Source organism: Poecile atricapillus, chromosome Z (assembly GCF_030490865.1).
Source record: "Poecile atricapillus isolate bPoeAtr1 chromosome Z, bPoeAtr1.hap1, whole genome shotgun sequence".
Lineage (NCBI taxonomy): Eukaryota > Metazoa > Chordata > Aves > Passeriformes > Paridae > Poecile > Poecile atricapillus.
Window position 1 is genome coordinate 43996312 of NC_081289.1, and position 25594 is coordinate 44021905.

General features: G+C 36.0%; 1 protein-coding gene across 5 annotated transcripts in view; it reads right to left on the minus strand.

Annotated features, from left to right (window-relative positions):
- LOC131592602 (protein MON2 homolog) overlaps window positions 1-25594 on the minus strand; it is a 106215-nt gene that overhangs the window by 66862 nt on the left and 13759 nt on the right. For all 5 annotated transcript variants that reach the window (XM_058864203.1, XM_058864201.1, XM_058864205.1 and 2 more), the window contains 18 exons: window positions 22178-22305; window positions 21230-21361; window positions 19682-19811; window positions 19038-19135; window positions 17710-17835; window positions 16743-16937; window positions 15916-16040; window positions 15401-15540; window positions 12855-13008; window positions 8420-8649; window positions 7248-7329; window positions 6388-6569; window positions 5040-5152; window positions 4020-4124; window positions 3695-3775; window positions 3365-3438; window positions 3196-3286; window positions 1877-1978 (listed from right to left, as the gene is read on the minus strand). In XM_058864203.1, the coding sequence (XP_058720186.1) occupies window positions 1877-1978; window positions 3196-3286; window positions 3365-3438; window positions 3695-3775; window positions 4020-4124; window positions 5040-5152; window positions 6388-6569; window positions 7248-7329; window positions 8420-8649; window positions 12855-13008; window positions 15401-15540; window positions 15916-16040; window positions 16743-16937; window positions 17710-17835; window positions 19038-19135; window positions 19682-19811; window positions 21230-21361; window positions 22178-22305 (2288 nt within the window). The remainder of the gene's footprint in view (window positions 1-1876; window positions 1979-3195; window positions 3287-3364; window positions 3439-3694; window positions 3776-4019; window positions 4125-5039; window positions 5153-6387; window positions 6570-7247; window positions 7330-8419; window positions 8650-12854; window positions 13009-15400; window positions 15541-15915; window positions 16041-16742; window positions 16938-17709; window positions 17836-19037; window positions 19136-19681; window positions 19812-21229; window positions 21362-22177; window positions 22306-25594) is intronic.

Below are 25594 nucleotides of genomic sequence, written 5' to 3' on the forward strand. Positions count from 1 at the left end.
CTGATAATGATTGATTAAAAAGCACCAAACAACTCTTCAATAAATGCCTAAGACTCTCAGGTTTAACTTAACTCAAAACCTACAAAATTTCACACACTGCTTAACATAATCAAGTGAGGTACATGGCAGTAGCCAACAAACCAAGTGTCTTCTATACTCTCAAATACAAAAAATAACCACATATTGAAGATAAAATAAACCTCACACTCCATTATTTTAAAAACTTGGCAAAGCAATAGCAAGCATCTTTAAACTTGAGCTTCAAATGCACACCTTCATTTCTCTTTGTCTCTAAATTCTCTGAACCTAACAACTTCGCTAATTGCTTTTTAGAATAGAAAAATTTTAAAAATTGTGCCATTTCTTAGATAGCTAGTCTGAAGTGTGCTGTATCTAATACATTACCCTCAAACTAATATGGGAAGTGTACAGTTACATTGACTGGCACATAATTTCCACCCTTCCAGCCCTAGTTCTGATCGTGTGAGAACCAAGAGTCAAGTCAAGGTATTATCATAAAGAATGCTGATGCCTTTTATTGGTGGACCATTCCCTTATCAACCTAGCCAAACCAAAAAGGAGAACAATGTAGAAGAGCTAGCTTAATGTTAAAAAATGCAGACAAGAAATAGCCACTCTCCTGATTTACTTACATTTTTAAAACTTCATATAAAATAAAAAAAGAGAATTTGAAGTACTTCAAACTCTGATTCTGTAAAGATAACCAATTCCAGAACCAGGGAACAAGCTATTCCCTCAGGTTGTGTTTAATTGAATTATAGCTGATGTTTCCTCCTTCCTTATTGTACTCCAATACCTGAGGTTTAAAAGGAAATAAGGCAGTACTTTGAAATAAAATAAAAGACTCCTGTATTTCCTATGAAACACTGGCAGATTACCCGCAATGCATGGGTAATAGATTGAAACAGACTGCTCCCTAGATGAAAACAGTCTCAAGATGTGGATGGTGAACCTTATTGTCTTGTAGGGCAAAAAATAAACAAGAGAAAGAGATGCTTGTGTTTTAAGTCTTCAAACCCAGAAATATCCAACTTTTTTCTCCTTGATAAAGCCATATGTGGCTTCCATAAATAGACATGGCCAAACCTTAATGCTGGTTGAAACAATGCACTGGTGCTAAGGAGTATCTGATACATTCTGAATTATGAGGAAGAAAAGCCTTCTCCTTTACCCACTCTATAACAAACCCTATTCTCAAATTTTATTCTCCTATATATTTGTGTAGAGAATTAAAACTGTAGTTACATTCAATCACCTGTTTTTAGTTCCCAATTCAAAATGTACTGGTTTTTTCCTTGATAGAGTGTATTTTTCATGTTGAAGTTAGAGTACTGAAGAAATTGCAATAGGATTACAGCATTTTTATAGTTGAACAGTAGTCTGTTAAAGAAAGCCTTCAGAAGTTAGCTTAAATATTAACCAAAAAAAAAAAAAAAAATCAAACAAACAATCCTTTCTTAGTAAATCTCCTGGCTTCAGTTCTAGAAAGATTCTAACTCAGAATCTTCCTAGATAGTTGTACTGTGTGAAATAGTAAAACATGTTTGTGCCACCTTAATTAGAACAGATATATGACATATAATTATTTGATCTTTTTAAACACTGCTGTGTCAAAAATATATAAAGACTGATGGCACCATAAAGACGAGATATTAAAATATTGTAATTTAAATATATAAATTCACTTTAAAATTCAAACCATATTGTATTAGAGTTGCGACAATAAGTGGCTAAACCGAAATATATAATTACAATTTAGAAATTTCTTTTAAATTACATATTAAAAACATATTTCCACAAGATCTTCATTAATACAAAGAAAATTCTAGTACGAGTGATAAAAACCATTAGTTACCTCCAGAAGATGACCGGTCAGAGGTCTCCAAAGAATCTCAATCCTGCGCATGTTAACTAGTCCCGTTTCCAGCAATTTAGCAACAGCAAAAAGTGATGGTTCCTTAAGAGAATGGAATTTGAACACATGCCTTTGAGGTAAGCGCGGTAAGGCGAGAGCATTTTGCCAGGGGATAATTTCTAGCCGAGGTACAGCTCGTTGCACAGGCCGTGAAGGCTGGGAAGCTCCCGCAGTGCCGCAGGAGAGGCCACACGGGGGCAGCAGTGTGACAAAAGCTGGCCCTGAAAAAGCGCCTAGCACGGCCCTCCGTCCAGCTTCTTAACATGTCCTGCTAGGAAAACAGCCCTTTCCCCACCGCAACTTTGCAACTTCAAATTATAGTGAAACAATCTGCACTATTTAATTTCGTAATGAAATTCTAATTCATTATATTTCTAATTCTTTATATTTCATTTGCTTCATAAAAGCCCTGCAGGAATATGACAAATTTCCCATTCATCAAATATATCTGCAAATGTTTGTGATAAGCTTCATTCAATTTTACTTTTTTTACATCAACACATAGTCAAAATGACTGTTGCACTGAAACCATTATCTCTTCCCATTTCTGCTGATTTCTTTCGCTAATATTCAACTGATTTTAAACACAAACTTTGCTTATTAAATTCATTCTCTGTTGCTGTAATAGCAAAATATTATAAAACATGTTCTCTGACTTCATTATCTCTAGTGTAACAGATTAAAGACCAACTTTCAGAAACTCTCCTCTGGGATAAGATTTTGACTAGGAAAATATATATTTAATCTTCCCCAATCACAGGGTCTTCAACCTTTCTAGGCTAAAGGTTGTTTACTGAAGCTGAATGACATGAATTCTAACTATGGTTTTCCCTAGTAACTACGACTTACCAGGTTTTTAAATACCTAATTGCCAGGCTTTCTCTGAAGTACATTGTAAGAGAAAATTAAAATGAAAATTAGCATCTCACAGAAAATAACTGTGCTACTCAGCATCCCTAACCTCTGAAATTACAAGGGCTTTTAAAAGTTTCATCCACCCACAATTTTATTAATAGAAACACATGACATTCCTTAACTAATAAAAAGCTCAGGAACACAGTGAGGAAGTTCAAAGAATCTGGTAACTGTATGAACCATTAAAAACAAGACATTCTCTGGTTCATATTTTATTTTTTAATCTAGAGCATCAAAGGTATTACTAGTTTTCGTATTAGAAATAGTTAGCTTAAAGGATAAATGTACAAGTCTTCTGCCTGTTTTATAAAAACATCTAAAAAAAGAATAAACTATTTTCATACCTTATTGTTTCCATAGGCCATATCCATGGCTTCCAGAGACAAGGAGCAAAGGGCATTTATTAAGTGATGTAAAGACACATCGTCAAGGTACCTGAAAAATAACTGCTATCAAAACACTGTCAAGTTTGATATACACATATTATTTTAATTACAAGATAAGGTTTCTTACTGTGAATTTTCAAAAAGCTTTGAAATCATGCTGGATATAGACGGTAGATCAGTCATAACTGCTGTAGTCAGAACCTTGAAAAAGACAGAAATATGTCTTACAGATTGTAATAGAAAAATACTAATACAATATATAAATATATATTAAATTATATTTTAGATATATTTATATAATATATATAATAGCTATATAATATATAATACATATTATATATACTATATTTATATAATATATATAATAGATAAATATATTATAAATATATAATACATAAATACTAATACAATAGAAAATACTAACAATCATTAACTGAAAACAAACAATCATGCTTACTGTGCTTGGCCCTTCTACAGCTCTCCCAGGTTTTAATGCACCCCCAACACTAGGCTTCAGTCCCAGAATCCACACAAGATGCTGAAAAATACAAAAGGAGCATTTTTCAGGCTGAGAAGAAATCAGCATTGTACTCAAGCTAATCACCAACTTTGCAGCCAAACAGAACTCAAGAGAAATGCTACAGTACTTATACAATACACAGTACACCATGAGAAGACTCAAAGCTTTTTCTATTGCTCACTGAGCAACTGAAAACCAAATTACAGCAAAACACCAAGGCGTAAAAGCAAGGCATAAATATTTCCTGTGAGGGAAATACTACCTGAAGCGTAGCCAGGACAAGCTGCCACGATGTACCAAGAACAGCTCCATGGAAGTGAGCTAAGTTGAGTAAAGTCCTCATACACTGGATATTTTTTGATGTCAGCTATGAAAAGAAACAAAACCAAAAAGCCATCCAGTTTTTATCATTCCACAATGATAGTGTTTCTAGTAAACTTCCATTTTTTACTGAAGTGCTTTAAAATTACATTTTGTTTGCACTGGTGAAATATATTTTTCTAGAGAAGTAGTTCAGTATCTCTCCTTCTCTCAGGCTTTTCTAGGTGAGGTTTAAAATGAGTACTTGAGTGCTGCATCCAACTCTGAGGTTCCCAACACTGGAAGGACAGGGCAAGATTATTTAAGAGCATGTAGTGATGGGACAAGAGGGAATAGGTTCAAATTGAAAGAGAACAGGTTTTACTGTGAGGCTTGTGAGGCACTGGAACAGGTTGCCCAGGGAAATCAAGGATGCCCCATCCCTGGCAGTGTTCAAGGCCAGGTTGGATAAGACTCTGAGCAAGTTGGTCTAGTGGAAGGTGTCCCTGCACGTGGCCAATGGACTGGAATGAGATGATCTTTAAAGTCCTTTCCATCCCAAACCATTCTGGGATTCTATGATTTATTTGATCACTGCCCTCTCCTCTCAGTTTCACATTATTACCAGACACAAGTTCAAGTACTCCAGCTTAATTGCATCATCTAAACAAAATCAGTCTATCTTAAGTGAACCTTCACACACAGGCACATAACACAGCTGAGATCTAGAGTTTTCCAAATGGAATGGATAAGAACTTCTGAACTAGAAGTCAGAAAAAAACAAGAATGAGACCTCTTCGCAATTTGATAATTTACTGTCCAGGGCTGATCCAAATTAAAGCCTTAGGACAATAGTTCAGCTGACCATTATTTGTAAGAATGTTGTATATCTGTAGCCTGGTTTTGAGACATGGTGAGATGCAAGAAGAAGCAGTTAAGCAAAGTAAAATCACTTTGTTGTACTAGTACAAGTTGTACTTACCATAACTGTTCCCTGTGGCTGAAGAGCTAAGGGTTGCCCTACTGCTACAACTTGCTGGTGAGACTCACTTGAGGGACTAATCATTTGAACATTCTGTCCCTGAATGGAATATGCTGGAGAAAAATTGGAAAGAGAAGGAAGAAAAAAAATTTAAAATCTAGTACTTACTTGTAGTAAGAATCACCTTCTGGCAAACAGACTCTAGGAAATTTTTTTTACAGTTTTAGCTTTAATATACTTCACTTTGAGACCTTTAGTTATATTTAGATTACAGTGTCATTCCGTAGAGAGTTAGAAACAGGGAGTAATTGCTGAACCTTTAACTAGTAGACATTGCTTGCAATACATTTATATATTTTATGTCAAGACTGAAATATTTATGCTTAAGACATGAGCATTAGACTGTCTCAACTCAGTTTTTTGGTCGTTATGTGTGAATGGTATCATTGTGTGCTACCATTGTACCAGTCCACTCAGAAAATTATGGTGTCACTGATGGTGTATCATGATATTTTTCCAATATGGGACTTCAGGACATCCATTTGTAAAAAGAGCAACCTACATAAAATAAATGAGGTTCCCTGCTCTGTCTCTACAGATATCTGTGTAGTTCAGTCATATGTACTTCTTCACAGACTTACAATCTAATAATACACTTAGCTGGTACACTGGACTGAAGTAAAGGTGCTGGTCCTCGTTCCCAGAGTAAGGTATTTTTGTTTTATATTAAGAGCTCTAATGTTAAATTCATCTGCATATTTCTCAGGTAGTTGCTTTTCTTAATAAGTGGTAATTCACTTTCAAAGTTAGAAACAGAGTACATTGTAAACCAGCATATATTAAGAATTACAACATTTTCTCAAGATGTGGGATGCATCAAAGCTTTTTGTAGGCTACAGAGAGCCTAGAACTTAAATCTTCCACTTACACATAAGTATTACCATCACTAGACAATTGTAGAAGACTGTATTACATCATAAATGCAGGATGTTCTAGCCAAAGATTTAGAATCTGAGCTGCCCAAAGACCTTTTCACATTTTGAATGCCTTAATTTTACATATCCTAGCACATCTTTACAATGGTAGACAGATCTCCTTAGAATTTGAACTTTTGACATATGTGAATCATTCAGGAAATTTTAGATTGATCAGAATGATAGACAGCAAATGCTGCAAGACCAACCAGTTCTGCCTGGAAAGTAGGTAATCTAGGTACTGTCTGAGGACTCTAACTTACTTTAATATAGCCAAATACTACAGCTGTGTGTCTTTGGAATAATATCCTGAAAAAAAATGGGCTTAGAGGACAATATGATGAAACACAATTAAGAAAAATGTATATATTTACACTTGCTGGACAGAGCTGCAGTTGTGCTGTTTAACACAGTAAGGGCATAGTGAGGAGGCAAGGATCCTTTGCAAATGGCAGTGATAAAGGCGTCTCTTGATGTTACAAGACCCAGTCTTCCACAAAGTGCAGCCATGGTCAATTCTGCTTTTAGAATATTTTCAGTGGCAGCCTCATCAGTGCTGAAAGAGTACACATTGTTCAGCAGGAATTACTACAGAGCACAGAAGCTAACCAAAACTGAAAGCCATAAGAACATATACTTTAAATCCATTAACACAATAAATATTGAAGATCAAGCATAACCAATCAACAAAATTCTTCAGAACCACTTCCTACAAAATCAGACTTTCTCAGCGACTTGCTAAATGAGACTATGAGAAGATATTTAAAACTAATTTCAGAAAGTGGTGTTTGATTACAAAAGGCTCTTTGAAGGCCTCAATTAATTTACCACAGCCATTTCCTAGTAAAAAGCTTTTCCACTTTAAAGATTAGATAGTACTAAGAAGTACTAAGACATTACTTATTCTCTTACTTGCAGTAATCAGGACAATCACTTCAATATGTTGAAACATGCAAGCAAGTAAAAAGAAATAAAGATAATTCAAATAGTTTAAATGCAACCCTTTGAAAATGCAATTAATTGTTCTGTATTGAAATACATTAAAGGTAGATATTGGACTTCCAGAGACTTCCGTGTCATTTATTCATTCAGTCTAAGCCACAAACCTGACTGCTCAGATGCCATGAACAGCACTTATGTTGACAACTGTCAATTTGACTGGCATCAAAAGTCAGTTCAAAATATAGCTTGGAATGTCAACTTACAAAATCAATAGAAATGAAAGATCAGATACCTTGCATCAAGTAGGAGGGATAGAGCAGCCAGAAGACCACACCAACAAGCGTTCACCATTTCTTCCCAGACAGCTCTACTAACTTAAAAGAAATAGGGAAACTTTTTAATAGCAGAAACACAGTAGCTCCCTTAATAACTTTAATGTGTATCACAAACAAAATGTTTGATACTGCATCTTTTGAAGAGGGTTTTTGTATGTATGTTTACATAGCCAGATATATGTACATACAGAAACACACTCATAACTTGCATTGAAAGTAACATTTCTGATGTAAAAAAAGAAAATAATTTCACCAGGCAATGCTTTTTCTAAATAGCATCAAAAAACCCCACCGAAATCCAACTTATTGCAACATATATAACCATTTTTGATCTTTGTCTATAAAAATAAATATTCAGAAGTACAAAAATATGGGACAAGAAACTCACTGATATTTTGCAGTGAAATAAAAATACTCTCCCGTGGTAGCTATAGTTATTTTTTTTTTTTACTTTCATTTAATAGGGAAAAAGGTATTGGTCTAGCAAACGGGTAGCTGCCCAGCCCATTTGCACACCTCCCTCTCTCCACCGAGCCACGCCAAGCCCCGGTGCTCCGCAGCACCATGGAGAGCTCCCCGCTCCCGCGGCAGCGCCCGGCCGCAGCCCCCTGCCTTCCCCGCATCCCTTGGCTGGAACTCCAGCTGTACTGCCTTGGCTTCCTGGGCCACAAGCCAAACTCACTGGTCAAACACAAGTCATTTTGTACATATAGACTCCATAACAGACCCATCATATGTTCCACAAAACAATCCTCACTTCACAGCAGTTCTGCTGTCAAGGAAGTCCTTCTCTATATACTGCAATCTTACTAAAAATTTGTCCATTAGAACATTCTTTTTGTTATGTTACTAGAGATGTATTTTTCTTTTAATGTGGTTATAAGTCCATTTCTGTCAGTCAGGTTGTCTCTTGTGACCTTAGATCTCACTGTTAAGCCAAAAGCAGAGCACCAAGTCAAGTATTTTTTTAAATGGAACTGCTGTTCCATTAAAAAAATAAACCACACTTTAAATAAAGTTTTTTTTATATAAATAAGAACCAATAAATTTAAGCAAAAAAGCATGAAATTTTAAAATCTGCTTTCTGCAAAACTGTTGAATTTCATATAGCGTTTGCATTTTCCAGTACCTAGTTCTTTCTCTGATTGGTCAGAAACAGACTGCAGATCTTGCTCTGAAGACTGCGCTGGTAATGATGTTGCCTCTGTTGTGGTTTGGATGACAGTTTCTGCCTCTCCCAACTCTCCTTCGATCATGGTGGTGATACCACGGACAAGATCCAGCAAACAGTGAAATGCCACTGACATTGCATAGCCTTCAGGAATTGTCGGTGGCTCAACTTTGTCCAGCATCTCCAAACTAAAAAATTGAAAACATGGTAAGTGTCTAGCAATACCACTGTTTTAAAAACAATAACAAAACACAAGATTCTGAATTAATGTTAAACACAAACAGGCCCGAAATACAATCATTCAAGGTTTATTGCAACTCAAGAAAAAAACCTTTGAGTCACTAAGTAAAAGAGTAAATGAATTACTAAATAAGACAGCAACCAAAAGGGTACAAACACTGAGTATAGATCTGCAAAAAGTATTTCTAAAAACTAACATACATAATCAAGCATTATGAATAATTCTACTTGTATTGTTATTTTACTTAGAACCACTGCAACAGAACTTATTCAGACCAATACAAGTATCTAGGAACAACAGAGGAAATACATCAGAGAGTCATGACAGTGTGAACGTAGTTATAACAAATAGAGAACAAGTCAGACATTCTATTATCTTTGAGTCCACATGACTAGAAAAGCCTGTCCATAGCCTGGCCAAGTATTCATCACTGACATGCATAGGTAAACGATGGACATTATTTGTACAAAGAGGATATGTCTACACGATTCACTGCTGAAAAGCATGCAGTTAAAACATCACTGTGCTGGAACAGCAGCTTCATTGCCACTTTCCTCTATCTATTACTTTAAAAGCACATGAACTGCTGAGTTACAAATCCAACAGAAATTGTAGCTGACACAGAAGCAGCAGCACCTATACATGTAGAGACAGCCAGTTACAAAATCTACCTGCTTCCACAGAAATCATTATTTCATCATTTTTTACTCTACAAACTACTCTTAAAAAAACAATGTATTCCAGCTAAAATATACCAAAGGTACTTTTATACCTTAGTGTCACCACTGTTGTCTGCACAGAGGATTTTTCCTTCTCCCAAACATGCCACACTTCAGTTATTACCTCTAATTTCCTGAAGATAGCTGCCTCCTACCTGGGGGAGCAGGAACTACAGCTAAATCAAATGGTCAGGAGTTCATCCTGTATATACAAGTAGGTGTGAATATATATGCAGGCCTAAGTAAAATTATTAGTGGGTTTTATAGTTAAAATATATTTGCGAGGTAGAGGTCACATCCTTTTACTTTTAGATAGAAAATGGTAACTACTGAGTAAATTAAATATTAAATAAATTAAATTATATAGTCACCATCATGGAAATATGGTGGGATGACTCATATAGCTGGAATGCTGCACTGGATGTCTACAAGCTTTTCAGAAGAGATAGGTAGAAGAGGTGGAGGAGTGAAACTTTATATTAGGGAGGCTTTTGATGCCATGGGTATTGAACTAATGATGATGATTGAATGCCTATGGGTAAGAATTAAGGGGAAGGCCCACAAGGCCGACATCCTACTGGGAGTCTGTCATTGTCCACCCAGCCAGGACAAAGAGGTGGACAACTTATTCTATAAGCAGCTGGAGAGTGTTTCAGGATCACCAGCCCTTGTTCTTGTATGTGATTTCAACCTACCAGACATCTGCTGGGAACTTAATACAGCAGAAAAGAGGCGCTCCAGGAAGTTCTTAGAGTGTGTGGAGGACAGCTTTTGATCACAGCTGGTGAGTGAGCCTACTAGGAGAGGGACTATGTTAGACTTGTTGTTTACAAATAGAGATGGGCTGGTGGTGGTTGGAGGCAGCGTGGGACATAGTGATCAAGAAATTATGGAGTTCTTGATACTTAGTGAAATCAGGAGGAACATCAATACGACTGTTACACTGGACTTCCGGAGAGCAGACTTTGGCCTATTTAGGAGATTTATCCAGAGAGTTCCCTAGGAAGCAGCCCTCAAAAGTAAATGAGTCCAGGAAAGATGGGCATGCTTTAAAGCAGAGATCTTGAGGGCACAGGAACAGACTTTTCCTGTGTGCCAAAAGATGAGTCAGTGAAGCAAATGTCCAGCCTGGATGGGCAATGAGGTTTCAAAGCAACTTAAGAATAAAAAGAGGATGTATCATCTTTGAAAGGAGGGTCAGGTTTCTCAGGAAGTATTTAAGGGGGTTGCTAGGATATGTAAGAAAAAAAATAGGGAGGCCAAAGCCCAGTTCAAACTTAATTTGGCAACTTCTGTACAGGATAATAAATAATGTTTTTACAAATATATTAATGGTAAAAGGAAGCTAAGACCAGCCCTTATTCTCTATTGGAGGCAGGAGGAAACTCAGTAACTGCAGATAAGGAGAAGGCCAAGGTGCTTAATGCCTTCTGTGCCTCTGTCTTTAGTGGGAAGACAGCTTGTCCTCAGGACAACTGTCCTCCTGGGTTGGTAGATGGTGTCAGGGAGTAGAATGGTCTCCCTGTTATCCAGGAGGAGGCAGTCAGAGAACTGCTGAGCCGCTTGGATGTTCATAAATCTATGGGCCCAGATAGGATCCATGCCAGGGTGATGAGGGAGATGGCAGATGATCTTGCGAAGCCACTCTCCATCATTTACCAACAGTCCTGGGTCACTGGTGAGGTTCCAGATGACTGGAAGCTGGCCAATGAAAGGTGGCTGTGGTCAGGTGGGGATTGGTCTCTTTCTCCAGGCAGCAACTGACAGAATGAGAGGACACAGACTCTAGCTGTGCCAGGGGAAATATAGGTTGGATATTAGGAAAAAGTGTTTTACAGAAAGGGTGATAAAATATTGGAATGGTTTGCCTGGGGAGGTGGTGGAGTCACCATCTCTGGATGTGTTTAATAAAAGACTGGATGTGGAACTCAGTGTGATGTTTTCATTGAGGTATTAGAACTGGATTGGACTCAGTCTTGAAGGTCTCTTCCAACTTAGTGATTCTGTGATTATATGAGTTATTACTCATATAATAAAATAACAGTTATTACTCTTACATGGCAATGGCTGTGAAAAGTCTTGAATAGTTTGCCTATTCCTCTTAAAGACGTTTATTTCCTTAAGTAAAGGGGAAGACAAGTTCCAGACAAGATAGTGGTCTGTGGACAAACTTGTACAAAAGTATGAAATGTGGCCATTATTTGAAAATCTAATGGCAGCAGAAGAGAATTGGTGCTAGGACGTGACACATTACAGCAAGTCATCTCCTTACATACAGGAGCTACAGACAAAAGTACAAGAAAGGGGAAAAAAATCTGCCGTGAAATGCTTATGACAACTCTGCAATCTTAAACAAATGAAAAAATGCAAAAATTATACAGAGAAAATCATAGAGTTACTTGAAGTATCCAAAGGTAAAACACAAGCAAGTGTAGAGAAGGACAGGAGATTATGATGGCTGCAAGGTTCTTAAGCCAGTTAAGAGTAGATAGTAAGAAAAAAGAAAAGGAAGAAAAGTGGAGGTTGTAGTAGCTGACCAAATGAAAAATTTGCATTCTCTGAGAACAAGCAAATAAACTAAAACAACATTCATGTCCGCTGCTGGAATAAGAAGTCAACACATACACATTAACTATTGAAATTTGAGGATGAGGTTTTTTCTTCTGCACCTCAAAGGCAGATAAAGCAGTTCCTACCCTAAAAATATTGAGATGTAGGCTATTTGCAGATTTCACTGAATTTTAGTATGCCAAAATTTTATGGTGGTATAAATAGCTTCAGGTTTGGAGGCACCTGTCCCTCAATGATCATGACTGATATGAAAAAAATTGCACTATTTAAAAAGTAACATAGTATTTGCAGATTTAAACTGAGAACATCTCCTTTGTACAAAGTCATGACAAAACAATTTGCCATTCTAAGAAGCATTCATAATTGGCCTTGGTACACAGGTCAATATATTGTTTGAAATGACAACCAGACCAGTAGCTGCCAGGAACTATCCTGCTCAATAAAAACTGAGAGTACAGTAAAGCTGGTGTGAGAAAGCTATTTTTCATTCCCACTGATGTCCTGTTCGCTTAATGCCCTTCATGTTTGCCATTACAAAACGCAGCAATAGGTATTCCAAAATTGTTCTATACTACAGGGAGGCCTAAAAATAAAGAGTTAATACAGATAAAATGGTAGGAAAAATAAAAAATCCAATGGATGCTACAACCATAGGGGACATCCCAAACAGAATCCAGGGCTTGCAGAAAAAACAGCAAAAAGACCAGAACACCTCATGGCACCAACAAAGAGAAAATTCCTAATAGACTTCCATGCCAGTGAAACAAAAACCTCAATATTCACTAGTAAAAAATCCTTGCATCACCAAATTCAAAATGAAAACACTTGGTACATAGACTTTCAAAAAGATAGAGGTACTCACTATGTAGCTTTAGCATTGCCTTGTACTGTTACATTCAGGATGGGTATCCAAGTGCCTCTGTACTCAAAGGCAGGTAATACAGTTGCACCTCCACCCATTCCAAGCACTCCTGGGTTAGTCTGTGCTGAGCCAGTATTCCCTGATGCATTGCTTCCTGTTCACAAAAACAAAGTGATAAAATCAACCAATCTGGTATTTGTGATCAGAAAACATCCTTTTTCCATTCAATTTTTAAGACACCAGGATTAATCTGAAGATACCCAGTTCAATAACAAAAATCAATAACACAAAAAACTATTTCTGAGCTCCCTCTGCTGTCTAAAATATAATCTCATGTGCAGCTCACTGATGCCAACTGCCTATTTTCCAGTCAGAATGTAATGTTTCTGTGCAAGGTACAGCAACATTCATAACATTCTGTGAATGAATCAGACTTATATAGTCTTGATGGAACAATGTATGTTTTAGTGAAGAGTCAGACACATACTTGAAAGTTAAGGATTATTTACATAGTTGCACCAAGAACTCAGTAACTAGAAAGTTTAATTATTTCAACAAAAAACTTCAAAGATTTCAGAAATGCAAAAACCACAACTAGTGGTTTAGTAAGAATAGGTCCCACAAGTTCAGATTCTCTCTGAACAGACAATGTGGGGAGAGAGTAGAGTCCCCAGGATGGTGACTGACAGTGTAACTGCCATTTTGGTGTGCTTGCTTTTAATACATGGAGAGTAAGCTAACTACTAATATAGGCAATAAATGACTAACTTAGGCAACATGAATACACAGAAGCTTATGCATACACTTTAACACACTAACACTTAACAGACTGAAACAAAAAAAAATCATGCTGCTAAACAAATTATTAACCAAACACTGGCACTAACACAGTTACACTGGTGTCATTTTTTATGACCCCACTATGCAGTCAGACATATGCAACTATTTTTGTATTAATCTAACTCATTAAAGTGTGTGTCAAACACTGGCCAGTATAATAAAAGTAACACAGAACTTCAGTATATGCAGCTTCCAAGCTCTTGAGCCTCTTGCAACTCTGAGGATCAAAAATCAGGTGTATAAGAAGTGTAAATGTCCAAAGACAGGTTGGATAAGGCTTTGAGCAACCTAGTCTGTTGGAAGCCCCATGGCCAGGGGCCAGGGGGCTGAAACTAGATCATCTTGAAGGTGTCTTCCAAGACAAGCCATTCTATGATTCCAAAAGACAGGCTGCTATGAGAAGACTGCTGTTATAATCAGAAGACTCAGTTCAAGAATTACATTGCATTGATCTGCTCTTTGCAAGTCAAATATGGCCATAGGAGGAAAAAAGGTAGAAAAATAAATGCATGAGAAAGTGACATAAAAAACACTCAGACAAAGTAGAAATTGAAAGTTAAAGAGAAAACAAACTGAAGTAATAACCCAGAGAAATGGTAACAGCACTAGAGGCATCACCTTACTGCAGTGCTGCTTCACTTGAGGCAAAATTTAGGTTTTCAGAATAAGTATTATAGAACGGTTTCTCATATATGCATGTTACGTGGTGAAAAGTGTGTTTCTGATCTACCTTAGGATAATTAAGCTGACCTAGAAATGTTCTATCAGTTGCTGCATAGACAGCTACTGAACAGCAGACACTGATGCAAATTTCTTCATGCTATCACTGCTAACTCCAGCATGGGATTCCAATTTCACGAGTGAACACTGAAAGATGTGAGTCTAAACCCCAAGTTTTCAATGTTTCTTAATTTAATAGTAGGTTTGATAGACATTAATTACACTTATTATCTGGCTTTTATCTCTTTTAAGAAGACATATCAAAATAAACCTTCACAATTATTTTTAAGTTGTTTGTTGCTGAGGACTCCGCTTCCAGAACTACAGAAAGAAGCAGAGCCTTAACTTGGGACATAAACACCTGCAAAGGCATTAACAGGACAATAATTTCATCTTATTAAAATACAAATATACCTAGTGAAATGCCAAAACCCTGGTTGCAAGAAAAGACAACCAAATTTAGTTTCAATATATGTCTGACTTCAGCTTACAAAAAAGACAGAGATCATTTGTAAAATACACATCTTTCATTCTTCCTCTTGACTCCCTCACTCCAGTTTTGGCCTTGAACATCCAGAAGAACTACTGATTGCCTCCCACAAACCCACACCGTCTTACTACTTAAATTGCGCCCTGCCATAAATGACATCCCTGCACAAGGAGACAGAAATCAGATATATTTTGTACAGTCAGAAATTAGAAATAACTCCAATGGAATTTCCCTCCGAAAATTTGTGAAACAAGGAATCTGATCACTGAAAAACAGGAATCAAGGCAGATTGATTCTGCTGCTGACTGGGGTCTATGCCTTCCCCACAAAACAGGTAGATAAAATCCCCTGTTGTACCAGAGCTGAGAACACTAGCTCTACTCAAGCTAGCTTTTTACCAAAATAAACACCAAAGTACCAGAGCTGAATCAAAACAGAATACATTATTACAAGAAAATGATAGAAAAATAAAATGATAATAAGGACAAGGCTTTACCAGTTTGGTTTGGTGTTGCTGATGTGTTCCCTGTGCTTGGTACAAGAAATAGAGACTGGATAAAGGACCCCAGTGCATTCACAATATCACGGAAAACTTTAGTGGAATGTTGCTTCATATCATATGACTGACAAAAAGACCTGGAAGGTATTTTATAAAACAGAAAGTATTTGACAAACTGGGGACTAAAAGAATATTTTAACAGCAACTTCACCCCCACACACACTCCAAACTGCAGCCTAAAAGCACATTTCAACAGCAAATATTTAGGCAAACAATAGTATCTAATTTTAGGAAAATGTTCCTTTGACACTGCTAAGACATACTCAACTATAATTCAGCCCTTCTTGGATAATAAGCATTGCCTAATGCATTACACAAAATTATTACGAGCAGCTTATTGCATTTAAGTTTCTATACATTTGCAATGTTTTAGGAAGCATTTTCCATTAGAGAAAAATAATAAAAATATATCTTAAACTTTATGTAAAAGCAAAAGCCAATATAGTTAATACCTTAATAGCTGAGGCTGCACACAAAGCCTGTGAATAGATTCTACTGCAACAGCTCGTAGCCACTGTGGTTTGTCTGCATCCAGAAACTTAACCAGCAATGACAGAAAGATTTCACATTCTGTTACCTAAAACATATAGTTTATAGTAATTAATAAAAAGAAAAAGCCTCCTACAAAATAATTTCTAAAGAAACCTTTCATCTCAGGAGTCCTACCACAGCAAGTTTTGTACAGAATCTAAAAAAATCCCTGGAGTGAGTATTTACTCAGAATTTTATTAAAACGTAACATTTTTGACAAGCTAAAATCACATATGCAATTGTACTGAAGGAGTTAAATTCCTCTCAGACATTGCAATAAAGGTCATACATTTACTACAGTAGACAAATGAAAAATATATTTTTTAACAAATACCAAAAACTCAGGACATAAGAGTGGCTGAACATGTGTTTTTTACCCACATTCTGTCAACAGCTTTAGCAACTCAAGTCAAAAGCCTCTTAGAAAGTATTAACAAGGCACAGTAATCATCATTATCTAAAGTGAGGCAAACAACAGAAGATCAAAAGGTTCCCAAAACCTGAAAGGCAGTTAAATAGAGAAAAGCTAATCTACTATAAAATTCATACAAGTCCATGTCTAACAAAATCATACATTTAGAATACATGTAAACACTAATAAATATAAGAGGAAAAGAGTATTTAGCCTTCTCTTCCCTCAGTAGACATCAACAGCTCCCAAGAACTAATGAACACTACTACTGATCACAGCACTGGCATATACATAGAAAAATAAAATTGCATAAAGAAAATTTGAGCATATTCTTACCAGCAAACTGTAAAACTGTTTAATCAAAACAGAAACTACTCGCAGCAAACGCATACAGATGGGAAAGTATGGTTTTTCCACTGGTGCTGGGGAAGATGAGGTGGTGGAACCTTGCCTGAATTTGATATTTGGGGAGAAGAGCTTTATAACAAGAGGGCATACCCTTTCTTTAAGAAGAAAACTGAATTCCTGATGCTGAAAAAGAAAACAGAAAAAGTTACATGCAGATATTCCTTAATTGCTAGCAGTAGCTCTGATTATACATCTTATTTACATTTGTAGTTATGATCAAGCAGTCTGAAATCATGCAAATTCTGGTATAAATGACAATCAGGAAATGAAAAGGCAGAACTGCAGACACCATTGTAAAGCTACCAAAAAGTATGAAATTACAATTGTCAGGTTCATGCCATGCATCCTTCTTCCTGTATTTTGCAAGCTGAAATAGGCTGCTAATATATCACTTATATATTTATAAATTAATTTATCTACTGTCAGCTAATAAAACACATTATTGCAGGATCATGAGGCATTTATATGCAGTAGATACATGCAATTCACAGTCTTGATTTTTACTTTACAAGTGAGGTGAGCTTAATAGTTTTGTAGAAGTAACAATTCCACAAATTTAGTTACAGAGCTGTCATAAATAAGGCAAGATAAGAAAATGCATCTCTGGAGGAGATATAAACACCAAAACCAAAAGTGAAAGAGTAAAACAGCTCTACAAAATGTATAAACATAAATAAAACAGAAATATAAATAAAGAGTTTAGGAATAGAAAAACATTCAAGAAGCACAGGGAACTTTTCTGTTAAACACCACCCCACACCCCCCCAAAACATAAAAGCTAAAAGTCCTCCAGGGTAACAACATTCATGTCAAATTAAAGAGGATTTAATTAAGTGTAGATTTTACTACTCGTGTGAGTAAAAGTCTTCCTGTTTTCCACCCAAGAACTACTCACTTGTAAAAACACTTGTGGAAAGTCGTTGAGGACCGACTCAAGAAGCTCAAGGCCAAACGTACGTGTCATTTCTGTCATACCCACGAGCCAGTAGGGAGCATCAGCATTAACTAACTGACAGAGATCCTTAGAAAGAAACACAGTAACACTGTCATTCTCTGTAAAGTCCTGTACCAAGAAAGTTTCCCGACTTCATAATGAAATCTACAAACTCTCCTCTTTTGTGAGCAATCTCCTGATTTCAACGTTATTTTTTCTTTAAATACTTTTTAACACAAATTATAAAGCATAGAAAATGTTTAAAATAATTTTTAACTTTGCTGGAATCCTTGTAGCATGTGTTCATTCCTAGCCTCAAAAATATCTCAAGACGAGTCAATTTGCTAAGTCAAGAAGATTTTTATTGGTGTGATGAATGCAACTACTCCTTTTCACTACATACTTGACTTTAATGTCCAGTACCAACCACAAGAAACAGGACTAAATTACAGTTGCAGTGTTTTGCTCTGTACTGGGTCTTTCTGAAATGGAGTTAACTCTCCCCACAGCAGCCCTTACAGTGCTGAGCTTTGCATTGGTAGCTAGGAAGGTGCTGATAACACACCAGTATTTTGGCTACATCTGAATAGCACTGACTCAGTGCTGTCTCTCAAGATTTCCCTCCACTGCCACCAAGGGGCTGGGCAAGATCATGGGAGGGGACACAAAAAATGTTATCCCAAACTAACCAAAGAGATATTCCATACCTCAGTTGTAGAATCTAAGAAATGGAAGAGGAAGGGAGGCATCTGTTATTTACAATGTTTGCCTTTGGGAGCAACTGCCATGCATTCTGAAGCTCTGCTTCCCAGGAAGTGGCTGAACATTGCTTGCTGATGCACTTCGCTCATGCACATGCAAACCTTTGCTTTTGCTTTAGTAAACTGCCTCATCTCAACCTATGAATTGTTTTCCTTCTCCTTTTCTCTCCCCATCAGCTGGGACAGGGAGTGGTAGAGCAATTTGGAGGGTACTTGAGAGTCCAGCTAGGGTAAACCCACCACAGGCTCACAGAAATAATAATCATGAATTTAATGCAGACATGTACACTTAGCTATTATTTAAGATTTTTAATAAAACATTTTCCAAGGCCACTTTATCTTTATTTTCTCATCATTCCCCTGTGATACAGCATATCATCACCAATTAGAATAAATAGCATAAGAAAACCCAAGGCTCTGGTTAAGGACATTGTCAATATGCCAACGGCAAACTCTTAAAATTTCTTAAAGAGATGTAGAAGCACCCAATCTTAACTGCAAATACATATATATATGCTCCCCATCTACCTGAAAAAGCATATATGCATCCTTAGCACATGGCTTCAGCGTACTGACAGATCTTCTATTGCTATTCCCTTGAACTGCAGCTGGCTGGTCAACAGCATCTGTGCAAAAAAACAAAAAGTTTTTATGAACAAAGTTACTGTTAAAAATCAAGTATGCATTAAGTGTTCTCACAGGAATATTCTATGAGAATGGCCAAGTAATTCTTCTGCAACTTATCATGTATATAGAAACAAACATTAGATTGACTACCAAAGATCATCGATACCAAGCACTGCGTTCCAATGTTCTCTTCAAAACTACTGCTGCCATGTATTTCCCACTCAGCAATCTATGGTATCTGCACCATAAATGACACCCTCACCTCAAATCCCTTTACAGTACTAACCTGAAGACCAGTTCTCAAAGCTTGAAAAAAAATCTAGGTTTTATATATTGCTGCATTGAACTGGACTGACACAATGGTGAAGGATTTAATCTCCTTTAAATACAAATCAGTGTATAAAAGACAGTTAAAATTAATGATGTCTGTGACGTTTTTATAACATCCATAGACATCTTACTACTTCTTTATCTGAAAGAGAAACATCTGATATGTGTCAAAAAAGCAGGTAAATAAAAGCAAGCTGAGTAAGCAGTATGCCCACCTTTGTATCGTTCATCTTCAGCAACCACTCTCTCAAACACAACAGTAACTACCTGCCGCACTGTAGCTGCCGCAGTGTTATTTGTGATATTATCTTTTGTGAAGTGCAATCGAAAGCAAAGTACAATTGCCTGAAAAGAAAAAAACAGAAAAAATATTACCTTACAACAATATATTTCATCTTTTAGCTAAGAGTCAAGAAGGTTGATGGACTGAGGAACGCCTTCTGCTACAGTTTGTCAGAAGGTTGTCAAAAAAAAAAATAAATTTGAAGAACCAGAATACATTCTATGGATTACCCTAGCCAAAAAACTCCCTAGCAATCCTCCCAAAAGGCAATCAAAACGTGGTATTAACTGAACACATTACAATGTGCCAACAAAATTGCAGTCATCATACAGAGAATACACAGTAATCATGACACAGAACAACTTGTATCAATTAATGTCAAAAGGACATTAGGATTGTAAGGTTAATCACAGAAAGGTCAGTCAGCTTCACAGCTAAAATGTCATTCCTCTCCTACGCTGAATCACAATACTTTCACAATCATGTTGCCTTGACTGCTATTAATCCTAAACTGTGCATTTCAAAGTGCCATTGTGCTGGCAATGACCTGAATACATTTTCCCATTGGATTTTGTTATTACCTCTAACTCATAGTTTAATACTTACCTGTTTTATAATGAATATTGAAAATTAACATTTTTATGTGTAGTGAAACCTGTATTTCTTGTTCTTCTATCCATATACTGTGTTCTTGCACTTTCAAGAGCCTCAACCACACCCAGCCATAGTGCTACATGCTGTGAGCCATACAAGATCCAGAATTTTCTTTTGCCTCTTTTTCATGTCTGTGATTTGTGGACTCTTACTCAGATCATGTTGCCACGTCAGTTTAAAATCTTACAACAGCTTAACTGAAACATGAACATGCAATATATATCTGGCTGAAACCAATTTTCTACAAGTTTCTACAAGAGAAACTAACTAAGCAGAGTTTCACAAGTCAGAGAGGGTAAACAATGTTGCTTCTTCAAAGAGAAGTAGCTTACACTTTATATTACACTGGACTGGGACATAATTTTTTAGTTGAAACATAATATCTAAAATGTTTCATGTTTAAAACTAGGACCCAAAGTTGTTACTGAAAGAGCAATAACTGGAATGTTTTCAAAAGAGATTTAAGGCCAGGTGGAAGGCAGCTTCTTCTAACATTTTCTCTTAGGGAGAGCTGCCATGTGCTCTGATTACAGTTCAAAAATATACAACGAATTTAACAGAGGAGAAGGACAGGCACTGGCTCAGAGTTTTTATTTCAAGTTCCTATTAAGTCTGAAATGTATTACTGAGGAGGAATTACAAAACACATGGAAAAGGAAGCTAAAAGAAATCCCATTTTCAAAGTCTAGTCAAAGACAATAGAGACACAATAGAATCAAGAACCCCCTTTTCTCATTCATTGTTTTCACATGCTTCATATGTAAAATTTCCCCATTTTTCCTCTTGGATATTTTAAATTCTGTAGTTAACACCAACAAATTCTTACCTTGGACAATGCTTCATCATGCACAACTGTATTGGTTGTTAAAAGTACAAGAACTGTCTGGAGCAATTTAAGTTCTTCAAGACTGTTCTCCATCAATTGCCAAAGCATATTAATAATGTTTCCTGCTGCAGCCTGCAAAGAAATAATTTTTTGTCACCTATTACAATATTTATGTACTGGTATATCATGCACATATGTAAGAATGTCACTGTCATAGAGGCATATCATAAATTAATGTGCCTGTTTGTCTATACTGAAGAACTACTTTGAGAATACAATGCAAATTTCATAGTCACAAACTTCCCAAAGTATTTTTAAAGAATTGACAACAGAAATGTCTTAATATGCAGTACAAATTAGAGCCTGTACCTCATTTTCTACTTGGAAATATGGAAGACACAGTAAAAATGTATTTTACCCTCAGAATTCATTCATGTCAGAGAGAAAACAGTACAATTTTACATTACGCAAGCACAACTGAAGGTGTATTTTTACAGCATTATTTTCATCAGCTTCCTAACACACTATATATGCAGCACCATAATATATCATGACATTTACTGCTGCAGAAAATGTGCATCTATTTTACTTTATTTTTAAAAATAAAATGTAACAAAAGCACAATAACATTATTGCACAAAGTATATTTTGTTGATGCACAAGGTTCATCACATGTTCATTTCCTGCACTGTAAGAATGTGAATTAAATGAGCCGGTTTCAATTTTCATAAATTTCCTTCTAGAGGTTACTATACTGCCTCACCTCTTTTTGTTATGGTGTAAAAGGTTTTCTTTTAAATTACTGAAAAACAGACATGAGCAAAATATTTTGTGGACTATATTCATTATAATATAAAGAGCCTCCTAAAACAACTCATTCACCTTACATTTGAGGTCTGTATTTCTCACTCTGAAATACTTATGTTTCTGTATAAAGATTGATCTTACCTCTGAAACAACTTCATGAGACATAAGCCTCTGTATGGCTGCTAGACACAGCTGAGTGATCTTTGGTTCTTTTGTTCCACAACCCATCAGAAAGGGCTGAACCACCTCTGAGCTGTTCTCTTTCAAAGCTTTCAAAGAGAAAAGTCAATGTTTAATACTTTGAAAAATACAGTGCAAAAATTGTTAATCACACCTACTAACAAAAAGCAATCTCCAGTCTTGGAAATTTGGGATTTACACGTGGACCACAGGGAAAAGCCAAGTGAAGACACATGGGCTGACACAGCTCACTTCCACAATTATCCTGGCCAAGGCTCAAATTCCAAGAACCTTCTCCCTTAAACACTCAAGTGACTTTCTAAATCCAAAACACCCACTTAAGAGTCCACGTGGTTAGCGAGAAGGTGTACAGTTCTGCCAAGGCCAGAGCTTTCCCTGGCCTTCCCACAAGAACCAGTCTCAGGCTGGGAGCATTGTCCTGCCCTGCTTTACCTAATGCAGGAAGCGACACAGTGCAGCACAGAGTGACATTCCAAGCTCGGGGCAGGAAGGGGAAGAGCAAATTGCCGCTGGCAAAAAAGGAGGAGATAGAGACTGGACTGAAAAAAACAGGAAGAGAGAGACTGGACTGTTTGTATCCTGGGTATGTTCAACTGGCTGTGAATTTGTCAAATTGTGTTTTAGTGAAAAAGAGTAGCTTCTTAAAATGGACTTTTGCCAGGAGAAAACCCATTTCGATAAACTTCTCTCTCGCCTGCTTTTTTTTTTTGTTTTGTTTTTTTGTTTTGTTTTTGTTGTTGTTGTTAGGTTTTTTTGTTAAGGAGAAAAAGCTTCATAACGAATAAAACAGTCTACACTGGCATTTAAAACAGTTTTTTCCTATAAAAGTAACTCAAGAAGTCTGAGATATTAAAATTTTAAAATATTAAAAATATGAAAGAAAAACATGGCTCTGACTGATAAGTGGTTTTCCATTTACAGGTATGTTTGTTGATCCATGCAAACTTCTAACATTTTAGCTGCTAGTCACCATTTCAGATACTACAAATTTCCTTACAGTTGAAAGGTGTGTTCTTACACTGAAGGTCATACACTGTATTTCAGTCTATGTGTAATAGAAGAAATGTATTCATTAAAAGTTTCACAAGCTTTTCAGAGGACAGTAGCTACCACAAACAAAAAATACTTTCTCACATAAAAATGCAAACATGGTCTCTACTACTAAGCATCACTACAGCTAATTTGGAAAAAAAAGGAAACAAAACTACAAAAATATACTTTAGTGATATTTTCCAACTGAAACACTGACTCTAAAGTTTCTATGAAAAGAATGGTCTATTATAAATGACAGATGCCAACTTTCTATAAAACACTAGTTCTTACAGGGTGATACCAACACACAGTCCAGTTTCATCAGCCTCTTCAGAGCCAGTGCAGGCTCTTGTGTCCAGTTGACATTTCTGAACTGCCACTAAATTCTAACTATCAAGCACAAAAAAGCAAGCAAAAAGATGCCAAAACACATTTATCCTTAACACGAGACTCAAGATATAGTTCTGAATGGCAAAAATGGCATGAGCTAATGAATAACAAGACAAAGAATAAATTTAGCCTTTTACAATACTTTCTCCCATAACCCATTAAAAGCAACAATCTCACAACAGAATTGTTACAAGTATTTTTAATTTATGAAGCTGAAAAATTAATGTTCTGTAGATTTGCTTTGGTACCCCTTCAGGTTTTATAGCAACCAGGCACATGGGGTGATTCTTGGGGCTTTTACTGTTCACTGTGTCTGGAGGTAAACCTTGATGATCCCTTCCAACTCAGAATATTCTGTGATCACATGATTCTGTAGCTGTATTAGCTTCAGTCTTAAAATGCACAATAAATTTATCATTGCTAGGTCTGCCTTCATTTTACTACCAATTTATGGCAGAATATATTAAAAAATAAACCTATCTCACTGAATCATAATGAATGAGAATTTTCTGGGAAGTATAACTTACCTGTTCATTTCATCAGCAAGATTATAATTCTAATTTTTTAGAAGAACTCCTAACCCATAAATTTTTGCATATCTCAAAGCCACATGAAAATAATTTCTCAAATTTATCTCCTGTGATTTAAGGCTTTCTCCTCTTCTGGAATTTCTCTAATTCTTATAAATTAATAATAAAGTATGTACACACTGCCAAGAATGAAGACTTTGAAACTCAAAGCTCAACTTAACTTTTCCAAGAGACAGAAAGGAATTAGATCACTGACCTCAAAGTTCTGGCAGGTTAAACATAATCCACCAAAAATAACAAAGATTTTTAAGATTTTAATAAAGATTTTAAGCCTGCATCTATTTTCCTAAAAAATGTAATCATACTCAATGAAATGCTTCAAGAAAGCACCAGATCAGCTTATTCAAAGCAATCTGATATAGTTGTTCTTATCTATGTCAGTGAAATGACAGTTTACACCAAAATATTAAGAAAATTATATCCTGATCAAAATATTTATTTGTATTACTAGAATGTCTCATAGATGATCTTAAATTATCTAGCAGTCAGAAAGTATCCATTAGATTTCATAATTACATTGTAGCATTTTGAGGCTTTATTATTACTAAGATATATATATTATTCTTCAGAAGATTTTAAATATTAGATAGACAATCTCTTGACACCAACTTATCTGTAAGATTAGCTTATAATTGATACCTCAAAAATACAAGAGTTCATAAAGAATTTAGTCTGGTTTTATGCTTTACTATGCTTTAACTGTGGAATGTTAGGATAATGCGCAGGCAAAGTACATTTACCCAGTACAAAACTGTGGAACAAAGGAGGAAAAAGCTATTATCCTATTAGCAAAGATTAACTAATCAAAATAACTTCTAGGACCTGCTGGTTTCCCAAACCTCTTAACAACAAATCTATGCAGGTTTTTTGAATTAAATAAATACTAAGTACATTTTAGTTTAAATTTTCCAAGAGAAAATGATTTAAAAATTTTTACCAACTACAAGAAAGTATTCCTTCAAAAATATGAAAGCAAAGACAGCCCATCCATCATCAAATTTAATGCTCTTTCCTATCTCTTCCCTTTGAAAACTAATAAACAGAGAATTTTGCATGATTAGAAACTAGCTTTCTAAAATACGAACTTCTTTATGCAGTAATATGTTTCTGGCTCCCCAACTGGCTAACTACTGCTTTCCCTTTTTCATTTGTGTATTTTGATACAGCTGACATTACCTGGCATACTTTTCCCACTTATGTCAGCATTCATGACAGCAGTAAAAACAAAGAAAATAAACAAATAAAAAAGAGGCATTAAAGTGAAATACTGAGGAGTGGGTCTATTAATTCAAATAATCCTAGAAAATGCCTCCTTAACAATATCTGATTTACATATCTCAAATCA